Raw genomic sequence first — 17,071 nt, 5'->3', positions numbered from 1 at the left:
TTCCCTGAAAGAGACGTCGTCTGGATGGGAGCATATGTTGCTCTAGAACCTGGATATACCTTTCAGCATTGATGGTGTCTTTCCAGATGTGTAAGCTGCCCATGCCACACGCACTAATGCAACCCCATACCATCAGAGATGCAGGCTTCTGAACTGAGCGCTGATAACAACTTGGGTCGTCCTTCTCCTCTTTAGTCCGAATGACACGGCGTCCCTGATTTCCATAAAGAACTTCAAATTTTGATTCGTCTGACCACAGAACAGTTTTCCACTTTGCCATAGTCCATTTTAAATGAGCCTTGGCCCAGAGAAGACGTCTGCGCTTCTGGATCACGTTTAGATACGGCTTCTTCTTTGAACTATAGAGTTTTAGCTGGCAACGGCGGATGGCACGGTGAATTGTGTTCACAGATGTTCTCTGGAAATATTCCTGAGCCCATTTTGTGATTTCCAATACAGAAGCATGCCTGTATGTGATGCAGTGCCGTCTAAGGGCCCGAAGATCACGGGCACCCAGTATGGTTTTCCGGCCTCGACCCTTACGCACAGAGATTCTTCCAGATTCTCTGAATCTTTTGATGATATTATGCATTGTAGATGATGATATGTTCAAACTCTTTGCAATTTTACACTGTCGAACTCCTTTCTGATATTGCTCCACTATTTGTCGGCGCAGAATTAGGGGGATTGGTGATCCTCTTCCCATCTTTACTTCTGAGAGCCGCTGCCACTCCAAGATGCTCTTTTTATACCCAGTCATGTTAATGACCTATTGCCAATTGACCTAATGAGTTGCAATTTGGTCCTCCAGCTGTTCCTTTTTTGTACCTTTAACTTTTCCAGCCTCTTATTGCCCCTGTCCCAACTTTTTTGAGATGTGTTGCTGTCATGAAATTTCAAAATGTCTCACTTTCGACATTTGATATGTTGTCTATGTTCTATTGTGAATACAATATCAGTTTTTGAGATTTGTAAACTATTGCATTCCGTTTTTATTTACAATTTGTACTTTGTCCCAACTTTTTTGGAATCGGGGTTGTAAGTCCATGGAAGCCTATAACTCATTTGTCTCCGGATGAGTAAATACCTTATTAATTAAACCAGTCAACGATGACAAATCGGTTGTATTTGCAAGGGCAAGTTAGGGCTTCTTTTGTATTTAGTTTACTTCTATGTGTAAACAGACGAAATGTGAAATTTTGACAAATCTCTAGCTTTATGGCTCACAAATCACGTTTCAATTTATTTCAGCTCAACCACTCTAAAATTATAACAACCACCAAGTGAACCATGACAAGAGAACGCTCGTTTTATAGCAAGATTCTAGCAACACGGAATAAAATTCTTCCATGATATTATCGAGGGAGCTTTTGAATCTCACCTGAGATAAAATGATCACTGCAAACACGAGCTGTTTTGGTTTTAGCCTCTGTTAGATCAGCCCTGACGATGTCGTTCAGCTGTGCTTGTCTTCTCTCCGTACCAAGCCTCAAAGTTTCCTCGCCCTCTTTCCGAATCACGGACCGAATTCTAAAAAATCGGAACGTGCCACGGTCACGAGTGCTGTTGTGACCACAACCATACACGTACAACACAAAGATATGACATCGCTAAAAGAATGCTTAAAGCAGTGGAAAAACAAAGAGAGTTGCGCACGCGTGACTGTATTTTGTATGGAATGTCGCTCGACCCCGCATTTGTATCTCCACCAACATGGCCGACATCCGGGTTTCTATTTTGCTTTGATGTCACTTGCAAGTCAAGGATAGTAGAAATGTGTGCGCACCGCGGTGACACAAAGACTGAGGAAAAGAACGATGTGTCTGTCTCTTTCAGGGGGTTGTTTTTTGGTCGCGTTTCAGGTCTTTTACGTGGTTTTTGAGAACTGTTTGGTGTGGAAGGCTGTTAAATATTGGCACTTCTTTGTGCTCCTCGCAAACTTTTACAGTATTGGGGGGGAAAAAAGATGTCTGAAACTGCTAGACTGTACGCTAGATCACTGTTTATTCTCAACTGCCTATTATGGGGTTACTAAAAAAAATTTTCACAAGATGGTAGCCTATACTACGGAAGCCGAGAGAGGCCCTTCATATAATCCTTTTTTTTATTCACCTTGTTATCCCGAGATAACGACATAATTAATTCAGGATCTCGAGAAAACAACACAACTAATTCGAGATCTCGAGAAAACAAAACCGTTATTCCGAGATCTCGAGAAAACAAAACCGTTATTCCGTGATCTCGAGAAAACAAAACAATTATTTCATGATCTCGAGTAAACAGCTGAGAAATGGTTCATTCAGGTGCGCCAAGAGACTTGTGATATGCTGACTTTGGGGCTATTTCTCATTCTGTATAGATGCAACTTTGGTAATTAGAATGTCTGGAATAATCGATCACCTAATAAGGCAATATTTTGATCAGGGGTTGACACAGGGAGAGATTGCATTAAGCCTTTTAATAAGGGATCATTTCAAAATTAGTCCGCGGCACCTCCGCAGAAGACTGGCCCCCCTCTCTCTCAAGGCATCGTAAAAAGCCATTTCTGCTCTGTTACATGTCTGCCAATTTCTAAGTCTTCGTTGTCTGACCCACAGGGGGGCGCAGCCATGGGTGGATCTACCGGGGTGGCATAGGGTGGCAAATGCCACCCTAAAAGAAAGCCTTGCCACCCCTGCTGCCACCCCAGTTGGCAGCGACGAATTCAAAGAAAAATTACGGCCAATTTGACATTTACGTGCGCGAATTTCCAATGTCCGACTGCGGCGAATGCAGCACGAGATAACGCCAGAGATTGGTTGTTTTGGAAAATTGAGAGGCGCGAAGCGAGGGAGCCAGGAGTCGCGAGGAAAGGAGACACGGGAGGAAAGAGGTAAAAGCTGATTAACTATCTATCAAGAAATGAAATTATAATGAATGAACAGTGCTAGCATAGTTGCGATGCTGATTTTGAGAGGATAAAAATCAGGTTGGAGAAGGTTATTTAGCTAACTATACATGTAATGTTAGCTAGGTCTGACATTAGTTTTGTGTAAAGTTGGCCACAAAAGTTAATATTGATTCAACGTCTGTCAAGGAAAACATTGTAAAGTTACTTTGAATCCTACATAAAGTCATAGACTACGTTGAGACTGCACCCTGAAACGACCCATATCCGATTTTTTTTTGCCCATATGCGACCTGTATCCGATTTGTTATTGACAATCTGAACGACACAGATCCGATTTTTTCACATGCGACCCAGGCCGCTTGGATATGTGGTCCTAAATCCGATGCATATCCGATATTTTCACATGCGACTGCAGTCTGACCGGACAGGTCGCATTCATGCCACCTACACGTCATCAACAAGAGACAAACGTCACTATTCTGCGTTGGCTAATCCCGCCTCTTTGGTGGAAAACAACAACATTTGTACAGTTTTCAGAATTTAAATAGACTTTTATAGAATTGATCAAGCTAATGGTGGATTTGGTAGGGACCTGGATGTTGATCTGTTAGCCTGATTAAATAAAACAGTTTCTATAACTGATTTATAACTTAAACCATCCTGTATTACAAGATTATAAGATTGTTCTGGAAATTTCCAGTAATTTGACACCTTCGGTCTCTTTCGATTACGTTCATTATGTCTTATATTGAATATTGTTAGTTTTTTCTTTTTTATCAGACATCTACAACCCTTCGGTCTCATTAGTCTGCTGCCCACATTAATCAGATTATTGTGTGAGTTCCGCCGCCGACACAAAAACCACATCGCCAGGTCTCGCCTCATCTCCATAGCAAACTGCACTGGTGTTTCTGCACCTTGAGCCAGCGCTGAGAGAAGCTGCAGAATTCAGCTGGCTATAAACAATCTAAATAAATATTTATAAAAATGTAGAAAAAGTTTATTAATATGACGAAATAAATATGTGCAAATTATTAAGCCTGAATTAAGAGTTTGGTAATACAGCGGCCGTATCCCAAATGACTGCCTACTGAAGCTCGAGTGCACTATATAGAGTTTAAAAATCCATTACTTCCTAGTAACATGTAGTGCACTTATATACAAATTAGAGAGACATTTAGGAGTCAACCCTCGTTACCAGGCTACACGTTTTCATTTCAGTTCAGAAACAAAAACACACACGAGACCTCACACTTTAACCAGATAATTAAACAAAAAAAAAGAAGAAATCATTAAACATGAAGAGTGTGCTTTTTTTTTTTTTTGGTTTACGTATTACGTAGATGTGCTTATTACGTGTCAATTTGCGCATGCGGGACACTTTTGGGTCGTTTTCCGTTCATATTGGAGATCGCATATTACAAGTCTCATATAATTGGTAATGTGAACGGCCTAACAAAAAAATCGGATTTCACAACAAATCGGATATGGGTCGTTTCAGGTTGCAGTCTGAACGTAGTGTGAATTATGTCGTTATCTCGGAATAACGGTTTTGTTTTCTCGAGATCTCGAATTAGTTGTGTTGTTTTCTCGACATCCTGAATTAATTATGTCGTTATCTCGGGATAACAAGGTGAATAAAACAAGATTATATGAAGGGCCTCTCGCGGCTTCCATACTATAGCATAAGTCAAGTGTGATTTAATTTTGTTTGAGGCCATGTTGATATTAATGTCCTATGCTGTGTATTATATTTTCTGAGAAGAAGCTGCCACGCAAATATAGTTGTATATCCAGTGTAGCCTTCCTCTACCTGCCGCAAATCAGCACTGTGTCACCAGAAAGAAGTCTTTTTATTCACTTTTGCCACATGTATACCCCTCAGTATGTCAGTGATCGAACACAGAGCTGATAAAGTAAATATTCTCCCAAGAGCGCTGTGTCGTCATATTTTTGTTCATGATCAGTAAAATCACAGGATGAAAAGATCGTCCTGTACCGTGTCACTGACCGATTTAATAACCTTTCGTAGACAAGTATTTTCTTTGCCTCTTTCATTCACTAACACTTCTGTCTCTTCCTCTGGTTCTCAGACTGTCCGTGACTGATATCGCTCACATTCTGGGCAATCTAGAAGAGATCAGCTCCTTCCAGCAGACACTGGTCCAGTCACTTGAGGAATGCACCAAGTAAGGCTAAGCTGATGTGAGCGTGCTTGTGCCATTTCCTGTACTAAAGTCGAAGTTAGAAATTTTTGGCTGAGAGACCTGCAGCAGTATAGAAGTCTGACTTAAGCGAAGCGTGCCATATGAGATTCTTCCTGTGAGCTTGTGAGGACATCTGCTGGTGGCTTTCTGCACTTCACCAAGCACCTTGACATCCATCCATCCATCCATCCATCCATCCATAACCGCTTATCCTGTGCAGGGTCGCAGGCAAGCTGGAGCCTATCCCAGCTGACTATGGGCGAGAGGTGGGGTACACCCTGGGCAAGTCGCCAGGTCATCGCAGGGCTGATACATAGAGACAAACAACCATTCACATTCACACCTACGGTCAATTTAGAGCCACCGATTAGCCTAACCTGCATGTCTTTGGACTGTCGGGGAACCCGGAGCACCTGGAAGAAACCCACACAGACACGAGGAGAACATGCAAACTCCATACAGCAAGGCCCTCATCGGCTGCTGGGCTCGAACCCAGAACCTTCTTGCTGTGAGGTGACGGTGCTAACCACTACACTCCCATGCCGCCCACCTTGACATCAATCATATTGAAATGCACCCTCCTTTCTCTTGAGCAACTGATGTATTCCTATTTCTAGTGTTTTTGTTAATGTATTGACTGCATGGTAGCATGATAGTCAAAATAGTGCAGGAGTCAGTATTGGTAGTGACTAACTCTAATGTATAGGCGTGAAACAAATCACCCAGTTCACAATTAGATTCATGATCTTGCATTTACAGTTCAATTTTCTAATTTTTTTGGGGGAAAAAAAATAAATGAGGGAAATTATATTACCAAAAAATGCGACATATATATTTTCATATTCTTTTATCTTAAATGTCCCTTTTTTTAATAAAAAAATGTTTCTTAATAGCTAGCTATATTTACCCACATTTGGAAAAGTTGGAGTGAAATATAAAGCCTATTAATTAATATATTCCTTTTATTAAAAATAAAAAGGTGATACGATGGTGTAATGGTTAGCACTGTCGCCTCACAGCAAGAAGGTTCCGGGTTCGAGCCCAGTGGCTGATGGGGGCCTTTCTGTGTGGAGTTTGCATGGTCTCCTTGTGTCTGTGTGGGTTTCCTCTGCAGTCCAAAGACATGCAGGTTAGGTTAACTGGTGACTCTAAATTGAGCGTAGGTGTGAATGTGAGTGTGAATGGTTGTCTGTGTGTCAGCCCTGTGATGACCTGGCGACTTGTCCAGGGTGTACCCCGCCTTTCGCCCGTAGTCAGCTGGGATAGGCTCCAGCTTGCCTGCGACCCTGTAGAACAGGATAAAGCGGCTAGAGATAATGGATGGATGGATAAAAATAAAAAAAGTTAAAAACAAATAGGCCTTTTTTATGAACATTTGTACTACTTGCTTTTTGCTTCTCTTTTCTTTAGCTTTCAGCAGCCTGTAAAAAGGAGAGCTCTGATTTCTCATTAAATCTATTTGTACGGTCAATCACAAAACAGGTCTTTCACATTGTAGATCTGATTTTTGTGTGTGTTTTGGCAGCATTAAGGCTGCGTTACTTCCGCCGAGGGTAAAGTCAAGTGTATTCTTGCTATTTACTACTTTCACATACCCATAATGCTTTGTGCCTTGGTGGATAACCAGGCGCTGTATTTATTTGTTTACTAAGCCAGATAACCTCAGTCATTTCTTCGACTTCACATGGAGGGAAAAACGACTTTTTCCTGATTTCAAGGTTTATACCATACCTAAAGAGGCTAAGTGTCGGAAAGCGTGGTTTGATAGGATTCGCCGTTAATTTTATACCAACAGACAACACGTGCCTGTGTTCTGCTCACTTCAGTGGTGGAGTAAAGTCGGATGATCCAAGTCACGAAGCCTACAACCCGTCTGTCTTTGTGTTTCATCATAAGTGCGAAAACGGAAAAACAAGCACAAGTCAAAGAACTGAAACGGACAACTTTTATTGAAGGATCAACTCCCAAAACAAAGCACAGACGATGCAGTGTCAGTAAGCTTACATGGACGTCCTCTTTTAGCGTTTATGTAGGTAGATTGAATGTAATATTTGACCCTGTAGCCCTAACGGCTTCTTCTAACGGCCCAAAGATCGTCGCAATCTGGTAGTATACGAGCTCGAGGAAAATCCGAGTGAAGGAAATCAAAATCATCTCATCTCATTATCTGTAGCCGCTTTATCCTTCTACAGGGTCGCAGGCAAGCTGGAGCCTATCCCAGCTGACTACGGGCGAAAGGCGGGGTACACCCTGGACAAGTCGCCAGGTCATCACAGGGCTGACACATAGACACAGACAACCATTCACACTCACATTCACACCTACGCTCAATTTAGAGTCACCAGTTAACCTAACCTGCATGTCTTTGGACTGTGGGGGAAACCGGAGCACCCAGAGGAAACCCACGCGGACACGGGGAGAACATGCAAACTCCGCACAGAAAGGCCCTCGCCGGCCCCGGGGCTCGAACCCAGGACCTTCTTGCTGTGAGGCGACAGCGCTAACCACTACACCACCGTGCCGCCCAAAATCAACTCAAACTTAAAAAATAAATTTGACAGTTCCGCTGTGTTTACAGTACTTAGTTGATCGAGTGAATTCCTCACTTGTGTTCCTAATCACGAAGCGTTTTGTATTTTATGGCTTTCTCGTCGTAACCAGCAACCATTTCACTGTGGATTCTTCTGTGATCAGTGTCGATTTTTCTCAGTTCTCCTGCCAGTCTTTTAACTTCTGTAGGTCAGTAATTGTTGGAACACTCGTTTTGACAGACGAAGAAGGCTGCTGACGGTCACCTGAAGTAGACGTTAAAAGCATTCGAAACGATATTTACAAGCGCGTTTTTACCGATCGATTTCTCGAAGTCCACAGAAAAGGCTTTGCAAATTTCTTGAAGCTTTGGTTTAGCTAGTTTTGACACTTCTTTGAAGGTTTTAGGGAGATTTAAATTTGAAAGGTTACCGTCAGTGTGCGACGCCGTGTTTATTTTGGTCCCCCCCCCCCCCCCCCCAAAGCGTGAAGCATTATGGGTAACATGAAAGTTGTCAATTGTATATTATGACCTCTGCTGTCTAAACAACGCAATTACAGTGAGTAAATGAAGCGATTGTGCAGCCTGATGTTAACCGCAATTCATTTTTATTTCATCAATTTGAATCATCATAAAATTGTATCGCAGTTTATCGTCACATGATGTATCGTTACATGCCTAGTAATTATATATTTAATGCTGTTTTATACCTGAACTAACCAACACGTTCTGTTTTATGCGTTTGTAGATTTCCAGAGAGCCAGCAGAGGATCGGGAGCTTCTTCCTGTCCCTCATGCCCCAAATGAAGAGCCTTTATGTAGCTTACTGCTCCAACCACCCTTCTGCTGTCGATGTCCTTACGCAACACAGGTATATACATGTGTACACACGAGTGTCTATAGAGATATCTGTGCCATGCATGTAATACGGTTCTGTATCTACATACACAGTATTGAAATGCGTCTGTATTTTATCGTGCTTAAAATGACAGACAGAATAAACATTAGTAGTCTCTGGGTCACTGAAATTATAGAAGATGAATGTACACGAATCATTCCATGCAGTGTTATATAAATTTGAAACGATCAAATTATATTGCGTTCTATAGTTTAGATGCTTCAACACACTTGGAATAAATGTAAAATGGCTTCCGTGGTTACTGTATGTGCTCACTACGCAAGATTAGCGTAATGAAGTAATGCCTTAAACCCTGTGTATTTCACTACACACCCAAAAGAACACCTTTGAGATTCTTTCACGTATCATGATGGTATGTTTTCCTTGCTTCAGAGGCATGCCCAGTCCCCAACAATCCCCACTGTTTAACCCTCTGGGGTCGAGAGCTGTGCCGGTGAAGCTTGACAGATTTAGAATGAGTAGGTCATGTATTTAGATAAATATCTTTTGAGTTTTTATCATACAAGCATGATAGGTATATTGACAAACTTTATACTTTACACTTTCCTATGTGCTCACTGCCAAATAATAAACATGATCAATAATAAACAGGATCAAATCTGTCAGCCATAGTTTAGGCTATTTGGAGGTAAAACTTGTTGCGAGATGGCATTCGGATTTTATGCGCTTCAGATGATTCAGGACAGCGATTCAATTCAATCTTGAGAACTGTGACACTGATGTAGTGCTTTTTTTAATTATTATTATTATTATTATTATTATTTTAACCTTGACTCTATCCAGCCGATCAAGTTACTCGAAGTATAACTTGAGTAAGTGTAAATATTTCTCCTATTTATTATGAGCAGATTGGTTGACATGCGTGCACTATAGTGCATACACAGGAAAACGACTGAGCAGTTGTTCCATAGTTAAGCGTTTTCCTCAAAAATGGCTAGTTTTGCTCTACTTTGAGTTTAGAGAGTAAAAGTTGGAGTGGGAGCAAAATTAGAGTAATTGTGTAACAGAGTTGGTTGTGGCTCTGAACTGAGTAAAATGGTACAAGAGTTAATTTCAAGACGCACTGAATAAAGTCAAATACCAGATAAATGAAGCTGTTGTAAAAAGCAGTTTTAGAACTGTGTTGGAATGTGTGGGGGGAAAAAACCATGACCTTACCCATTGTGACTTGACCTGATGGGATTAAGAGTTGGCAGTGGGAGGGGCTTTCACTCTTCTCATTGAATGGAATGGAAAGTTTTACTCTTCTCATTGAATACCCCTCTCACTGCCAACCCTTTAGCCCAAAACAATAGGACATAAATTTTTTGATGGCCAGTTAATTGCCCAAATCAGTGGAGCAGATTTAAGTTTTTGTGCTTGATCCATTCCGAAGGCTGAACAGAATCGCCTCAAGTGACCAAAACAGTTCGACAGAATGGGTAAGGTCATGTTTTTTTTTTTTAAATAAACACATTCCAACACAGTTCTAAAACTGCTTTTTACAACATTTTTATCTGTGGTTTATTTATTTATTTATTTATTTTAGTACAGTCATGACATACTACATAGATATTATTGTAGCTGAACTTGTACTGAATACAAAAAAAGTCATATGGTTTTGAAAATACTGCTTAGATTTGTTGAAATTGACAAGACAATCAGAGCATGCCGGAATCATTAGAGTGCCAAAAAATGCCCTCAGACCCCAGAGGGTTAATATTCTGAAACCAGAAAAGTGTACAAAACAAATGAGACCCTCTGGGTTTGAAACTAAATGGGGGTACAGTATGTTACTAGCATGTTGTGTCTAATAAACGTACATGTTCGCCCTGTCTGTGTTGCTGATGTGATCATTTCTCAGTGTTAATGTGTAAGTTAACCTGTGAAAAACTTGGAGAGCAAATACATGTGTGTGTGTGTGTGTGCGCGCGCGCGTGTATGCAGTGAGGAGCTGGGTGAGTTTATGGAGAGTAAAGGTGCGAGCTGTCCTGGGATTCTCACCCTCACTACCAACCTGAGTAAACCCTTCATGAGACTGGACAAATACCCCACACTACTCAAAGAGATGGAGAGACACATGGAGGTGCTGCTGTGTGTGTGTGTGTGTGTGTGTGTGTGTGTGTGTGTGTGTGTGTGTGTGTGTGTGTGTGTGTGTGTGTTAGTTAAGAATTGAAATCTATCTATCTATCTATCTATCTATCTATCTATCTATCTATCTATCTATCTATCTATCTATCTATCTATCTATCTATCTAAAGTGCTGTCAAATATGTTGCGTTATTAACGCGTTAACTTGACTCAATTTTAACGGTGATAATTTTTTTATCGCGAGATTAACGCTCTGTGACATGATGTAGGTTTTTCATAAGCTTTTGAAACTGCCAGGAACTTGGAACAGAGACTTTGCTTAGAAAAACGATAGCAGCTAGACTGTAATGCCACGCCCCGCACAGCCAGAGTCCTCTGCCCCACCCCCCCACCCCCAAAGAACCAGCGCGGGCAGGGCGCGCTAGTAGAGATGGGATTTATGGCTCTTTGATGGGATCCGCATCTTTGTGATCCGTTCTTTGAAAAGAGCCGTTCAAAAGACTGGCTCATTTGGCTCTTTTAAAATATTTATTCAGTTTTAAGAAGACAGCGTCTAAAGAAGCCAGATCCCTCTGAACTGTAAACTCAATGCTATCCCAGAAATCCTTCCTGTAATATGCAAATTTGGCCGTCTCTGATTGGACAGCGCGACGCATCAACAGGCAGAAAGTGTAAAAGTACAAAATGTGTTAAGTGAGCTGAAACAGTAAAGATCAGATTCAATGCAATATTTATCAACGAACAACTTAAAGTTAATATAATAGTGTACTTTATATTATAATCAAGCATGTCAAGCCTACCGTCACTGTGTAACCTGTCTCTCTTTAGTTGTAGACTAACTCAAACAGTAGATCATTTCACTCATGGTTCTCTTGCTAGCCCCGGTGCTCGGCTTAGGTTTCACTTTGCAGTGGCTGTGTCAAGACGTGTTATGCTCATCTCATCTCATCTCATTATCTCTAGCCGCTTTATCCTGTTCTACAGGGTCGCAGGCAAGCTGGAGCCTATCCCAACTGACTACGGGCGAAAGGCGGGGTACACCTTGGACAAGTCGCCAGGTCATCACAGGGCTGACACATAGACACAGACAACCATTCACACCTACGCTCAATTTAGAGTCACCAGTTAACCTAACCTGCATGTCTTTGGACTGTGGGGGAAACCGGAGCACCCGGAGGAAACCCACGCGGACACGGGGAGAACATGCAAACTCCACACAGAAAGGCCCTCGCTGGCCACGGGGCTCGAACCCGGACCTTCTTGCTGTGAGGCGACAGTGCTAACCACTACACCACCGTGCCGCCCCACGTGTTATGCTTTGCACTAAAAAAAAAACATTGGTACAAAGCAAGCCCATTCACTTTTTTATGCTGATAAGAGAATTACAATGGTTTTTTATGTGACAAAAGTGTGCGATTAAATTGCGATTGATCGCGAGTTAACTATGACTGTCGCGACATTAATCGAGATTAAATATTTTAATCGCTTGACAGCACTTTTTTATATATATTTATATATATATATATATATATATATATATATATATATATATATATATTTATTTATTTATATATATATATATATATATATATATTTATTTATTTATTTATATATATAATATTTATTTATATATATATATATATATATATATATATATATATATATATATATATATATAAAATATATGCATGCTTCCAGAAAACAGTGATTTAGCATTCAATTAAAGGATGTGTGCATGTCCTAATGTTTTGTCTTGCTGTGATTGATTGATTGAGTGACTCATTTCCTGTTTCTTTTTCTTTTTTCTTGTGCCCTTCTCAGGATTTTCACCCGGACCGCCCAGACATTCAGAAAAGCTTGGCTGCTTTCAAGAGTCTTTCTGTAAGTCTCCTTAGTTTGATTCAGGTCTAAGAAATCTCTCTCTGAAACGGTTCAAACAGGCCGTTAGTCTTGGTCGGTAGTGACCTGAAGGGATGGGAATTGACAGGAAATACAATTCTGCTCTGCAAAATAAACGCTTTTGAGGAAAGGTTGTGGAAATGCAGTGTTGGCCAATAATTAGCTTAACTAATAATTTTAACTCTGTTTCCCAGTAGTAAGTAAGTAAGTAATTAATAAATAAATTAATTAATTAATTCCATTCCATTCCATTTCATTTCATTTCATTCCATTTCATTTCATTTCATTTCATTTACTCCATATACACATTTTGAATCTTCTTTCAGTTGGCATTCATGCAGTGGAGCTGTTTGTCAGTAACATTTAACTTCTTTTGATGATTATTTGTAACTGGCAGAACAAGTGATGGCATCATCAAATAGTTGTGATATAAGAGGAAACGTTTTGGGACGTGCTGTTATTGGAATATTGCTTTTCCGTCATACCGCATCACACCAACTCTTCACTGATTATTTTCCCTGGAACAGCATGATTTTTTTTTTTTTTTTCTTGACAAAGAACACTTAAGTGACCATGTTTTAGGTCATGTACCTGCATTTCTCCAAAAGAAAGCTGTGCTGTGTTTTTTTTTTTTTAAATCCCCCTCTGACCGAAAGGCCCAGATGGGGATTATGTCGTGGCAATGTCCGTCCGTCTGTCCCGGGAGGGGTGCTCACCTTCTGAAATCAATGCCTCTCTCAATTTTTGGAGGAATTTCACGAAACTTGACAAGAGGCATTGTGAAATGTCGGTAATACGCATATTGTAATTTCGTTAAATTCGGTCACATTTTACCAGAGTTACAGCCTTTGATTTGATTAACAAAATTATAATTTGACAATTTCATGAATGTGTTTTCCTTCTGAAATCGCCTCCTCTCTCAATTTTTGGAGGAATTTCACCAAACTTGGCAAAAGGCTTTGTGAAATGTCAGTAGTACGCATATTATTTTGTTCAATTCGGTCGCATTTTACCAGAGTTACGGCCCTTGATTAACAACCTTGTACTTTCACAATTTCATGAAGGTGTGTTCGCCTTCTGACATCAACTCCTCTCACAATTTTTGGACGAATTTCTCGAAGCTTGGCAAAAGGCCTTGTTATATGACCGTAATACGCATATTGCGATTTTAATTTCGTTTGTGAAAATTTTCCCAGAGTTTTGACCCGTGATTAAATAACTTTGACAGTTTCATGAGGGCGTACGTTCTTCTGAAATCAACTCCTCTCTCAATTTGTGGAGGAATTTCACCAAACTTGGCAAAAGGCTTTGTTATATGACCGTTATACGCATATTGAAATTACATTTAATTTGGGCAGATTTTCCCAGAGTTATGCCCTTGATTATTAACAAACTTGTACTTTGGCAATTTCATCAAGGTGTGCTTGCTTTCTGAAATCAACTTCCCTCGCAATTTTTATCCCCTGCTGACCGAAAGGCCCGAAGGGGGATTATGTCGTCGTGATGTCTGTCTGTCCGTCCCAGGAAGGGTACTCGCCTTCTGAAGTCAACTCCTCTGTTTTTTGGAGGAATTTCATGAAACTTGGCAGTAAATTGTTGTGTGTCGGTAATACGCAGATTACAATTTCGTTCGGTTCACTTGCATTTTACCAGAGTTATGGCAGAGTTGCCAGCGGGGGATATTGTGCTCTCAGAGCACTCCCTTTTTTTTAAACTATGTTGCTCAGAACTGTCAGGTTGTTATGGTTTCAACAAAGACTGTATCATCACTCATTTTGCTATTTACTGCTCCACAACCTGGTTTATTGGACAGCCAGAACATAGCTGTGAACCTCTATTTTCCTGAAAAATCATGAATAAGTTCATTTAAGGGTTTTTTTTTCTCCTCCAGAAACATTTGACAAAGTAGTTGTCATAAATGGGCTGTAGTCTCATCTCATCTCATTATCTCTAGCCGCTTTATCCTTCTACAGGGTTGCAGGCAAGCTGGAGCCTATCCCAGCTGACTATGGGCGAAAGGCGGGGTGCACCCTGGACAAGTCGCCAGGTCATCACAGGGCTGACACATAGACAACCATTCACACTCATATTCACACCTACGGTCAATTTAGAGTCACCAGTTAACCTAACCTGCATGTCTTTGGACTGTGGGGGAAACCGGAGCACCCGGAGGAAACCCACGCGGACACGGGGAGAACATGCAAACTCCACACAGAAAGGTCCTCGCCGGCCACGGGGCTCGAACCCAGGACCTTCTTGCTGTGAGGCGACAGCGCTAACCACGACACCACCATGCCGTCGGCTGTAGTCTCATGGAAATAAATGTACTTTTTGTGCATTATTATTATATTTCCTGCCATTTTGTGCTTTTTATCAAAACGTTATGTTCTCCCATGTGCACTTCCTATTTAAACTAAAGCCCAGATTGCATGGGTTAGCTGGAGTCCGGGGTGTTTAGTTTATGTTGGAATAAGCTGCGACTATAGTCTGGTTTGTTTTGTCGAGGGACTTTAAGAGGTTTGCACGCTTGCAAAATCCTTTGCTTGGCATGAATATATAAAAATCCTCCATCCCTCTCATACTTTTTTTTTTTTTCCTCTCTCTCTTTCCGCATTGTTCTCAGGCTGTCTATCACAGTTCAGCTTATCCCCCCCAAACGCCTCTTATCATTCTGTGACAGAGAATGGAGAGAGAAACAGAGATGAAGGGGGGGGGGGGGGGGGGGAGTGGACACAGTGTGCTGTTTCATTAGGACTGTCCACATGCAGTCCACTATTGTCCTCGATTTTATTTTCGCTGACGGTCGTCTTGTCCATTATTGTAGAACGATGAATTGTTGGAATAGTTGGAACATGGCTTTTGTCTCGTCCATTTTCTTTTACAATAATGACTGCTGGGTAAAAGCCTGTGTTACATTGGAGCAAAGAGGATTGTGGGACCTGAAATATCAATTATAGTAATATAAGGACACATAGTGCATCCTGTGGGTTGTGTATGATAAGTTTTTTTGTGTGTTTGGGCACTTTTTGTTTCAGACGCAGTGTCAGGAGGTGAGGAAGCGGAAGGAGCTGGAGCTGCAGATTCTGACTGAGCCAGTGCGTGGTTGGGAAGGGGAGGGCATTAAGACCCTGGGCACGGTCATCTACATGTCTCAGGTCCTCATGCAGAACCACGGCAGCGAGGTGAGGCGACAGACACACACCACTGTCCTCAAGCACATCCTGATTTTGTGTCCGCATCAACAAGACTAGAGCTTAAATTAAATTTGGTCAGTCAAACATGAACTTGATCATGTGACATCACTTTGAATCTTTTGTATATTTTCTTCAGTGTACTGATTAGCATAAATGCTGTTTTATTTACGCAGTAGTTATATTTCGCTGTCATTAGCAACATTTAATTAAACCAACTAAGCATGGCTTCTCCAGCAGTAGCGCTCTGATGTTAAACAGCTCGCCAACATCAAGTAAACTCTTTTATTCTGTATTCATAACTTATGAGTTACATTTGTTTTCATGCTTTCAGGAGAAGAATGAACGTTATCTCCTGCTCTTCCCCCACGTGCTGCTGGTGCTTTCTGCCAGCCCTCGAATGAGCTGCTTTATCTACCAGGTAACTAGACTTGTAATGATATATTGTGCGACGATGACTCATGATACAAGACTATTCAAACTGAAATAAAAAATGGATCACGATTATCATCAGGCTGCGTAAACCTCATTTTTCCTAGCTGTAATTGTGTTGTTTAGACAGGAGAGGGCGCAGTAATGTACATTTATTATACATATAGGCAACGATGAGAATAACGGCATTAGAAATAAACGGCGTTACTAACGGTGTTACTTTTTTTTAGTAACGAGTAATCTAACTAATTACTTTTTACATCGTTATAACGCCGGTCCCGTTACTTACAATAAAATACTATGCGTTACTTTATTAAAGCTGTTTTCATCTGGCACGCTGCTCGCTCAGCCTTTCTTTACTCTGCTTTAGTGTGGGGCGGGGAGACGCGAGACAACGGCACAGTAAGCCAATCAGAGTAGATTTGGACAACATGCGTAGGTAGGCCACGCCTACCGCACTGCGCACTCTTTCAATCGGAAGACACAGCGATGGCGAGCGGTCAGCCCAGCACTGCGCTTTCACATTGGAAATACAGCCATTGCTTTTCATTACTTGAAATAAAAGGCAAAAATGTGTACGTGCAATGCACATTATGTCGAGGAACAAAGCGTTTGTCCTCGTCAGTGGCCAGTAATTAGTAACAATTTTAATAACTACAAAAATGTATTAAATTTGATAGATGTCTTCTCACATTGTCCCACAAAAATATTAATATAGTGTAGATAACGTTACTAATTGGTTCTGTTAAGTGTCCATTTCAGTCATTAAACACATTTAACATTCACTTTTATTATGATTACACTAATTGAATTTGATTTATTTTTTTTGGGGGGGCGGAACAAAATGTAACGGAATAATTACTTTCCCTGGTAATTAGTTAATTAGTTAATTAGTTGGTAACTCCGTTACTAACTCAGTTACTTTTTGGGAAA

At 40.9% G+C, this 17,071-nt stretch overlaps 1 protein-coding gene across 2 annotated transcripts in view; it reads left to right on the top strand.

The window, feature by feature from the left end:
• arhgef7b (Rho guanine nucleotide exchange factor (GEF) 7b) overlaps positions 1-17,071 on the top strand; it is an 89,824-nt gene that overhangs the window by 52,242 nt on the left and 20,511 nt on the right. For both annotated transcript variants that reach the window (XM_060898875.1, XM_060898874.1), the window contains exons 8-13: positions 4,984-5,079; positions 8,376-8,498; positions 10,473-10,611; positions 12,438-12,497; positions 15,551-15,697; positions 16,041-16,127. In XM_060898875.1, coding sequence (XP_060754858.1) covers positions 4,984-5,079; positions 8,376-8,498; positions 10,473-10,611; positions 12,438-12,497; positions 15,551-15,697; positions 16,041-16,127 — 652 coding nt within the window. The remainder of the gene's footprint in view (positions 1-4,983; positions 5,080-8,375; positions 8,499-10,472; positions 10,612-12,437; positions 12,498-15,550; positions 15,698-16,040; positions 16,128-17,071) is intronic.

This window comes from Neoarius graeffei, chromosome 18 (assembly GCF_027579695.1).
Source record: "Neoarius graeffei isolate fNeoGra1 chromosome 18, fNeoGra1.pri, whole genome shotgun sequence".
In the NCBI taxonomy this organism is placed as follows: Eukaryota; Metazoa; Chordata; class Actinopteri; order Siluriformes; family Ariidae; genus Neoarius; species Neoarius graeffei.
This window is presented reverse-complemented; position numbering and strand designations above follow the sequence as displayed.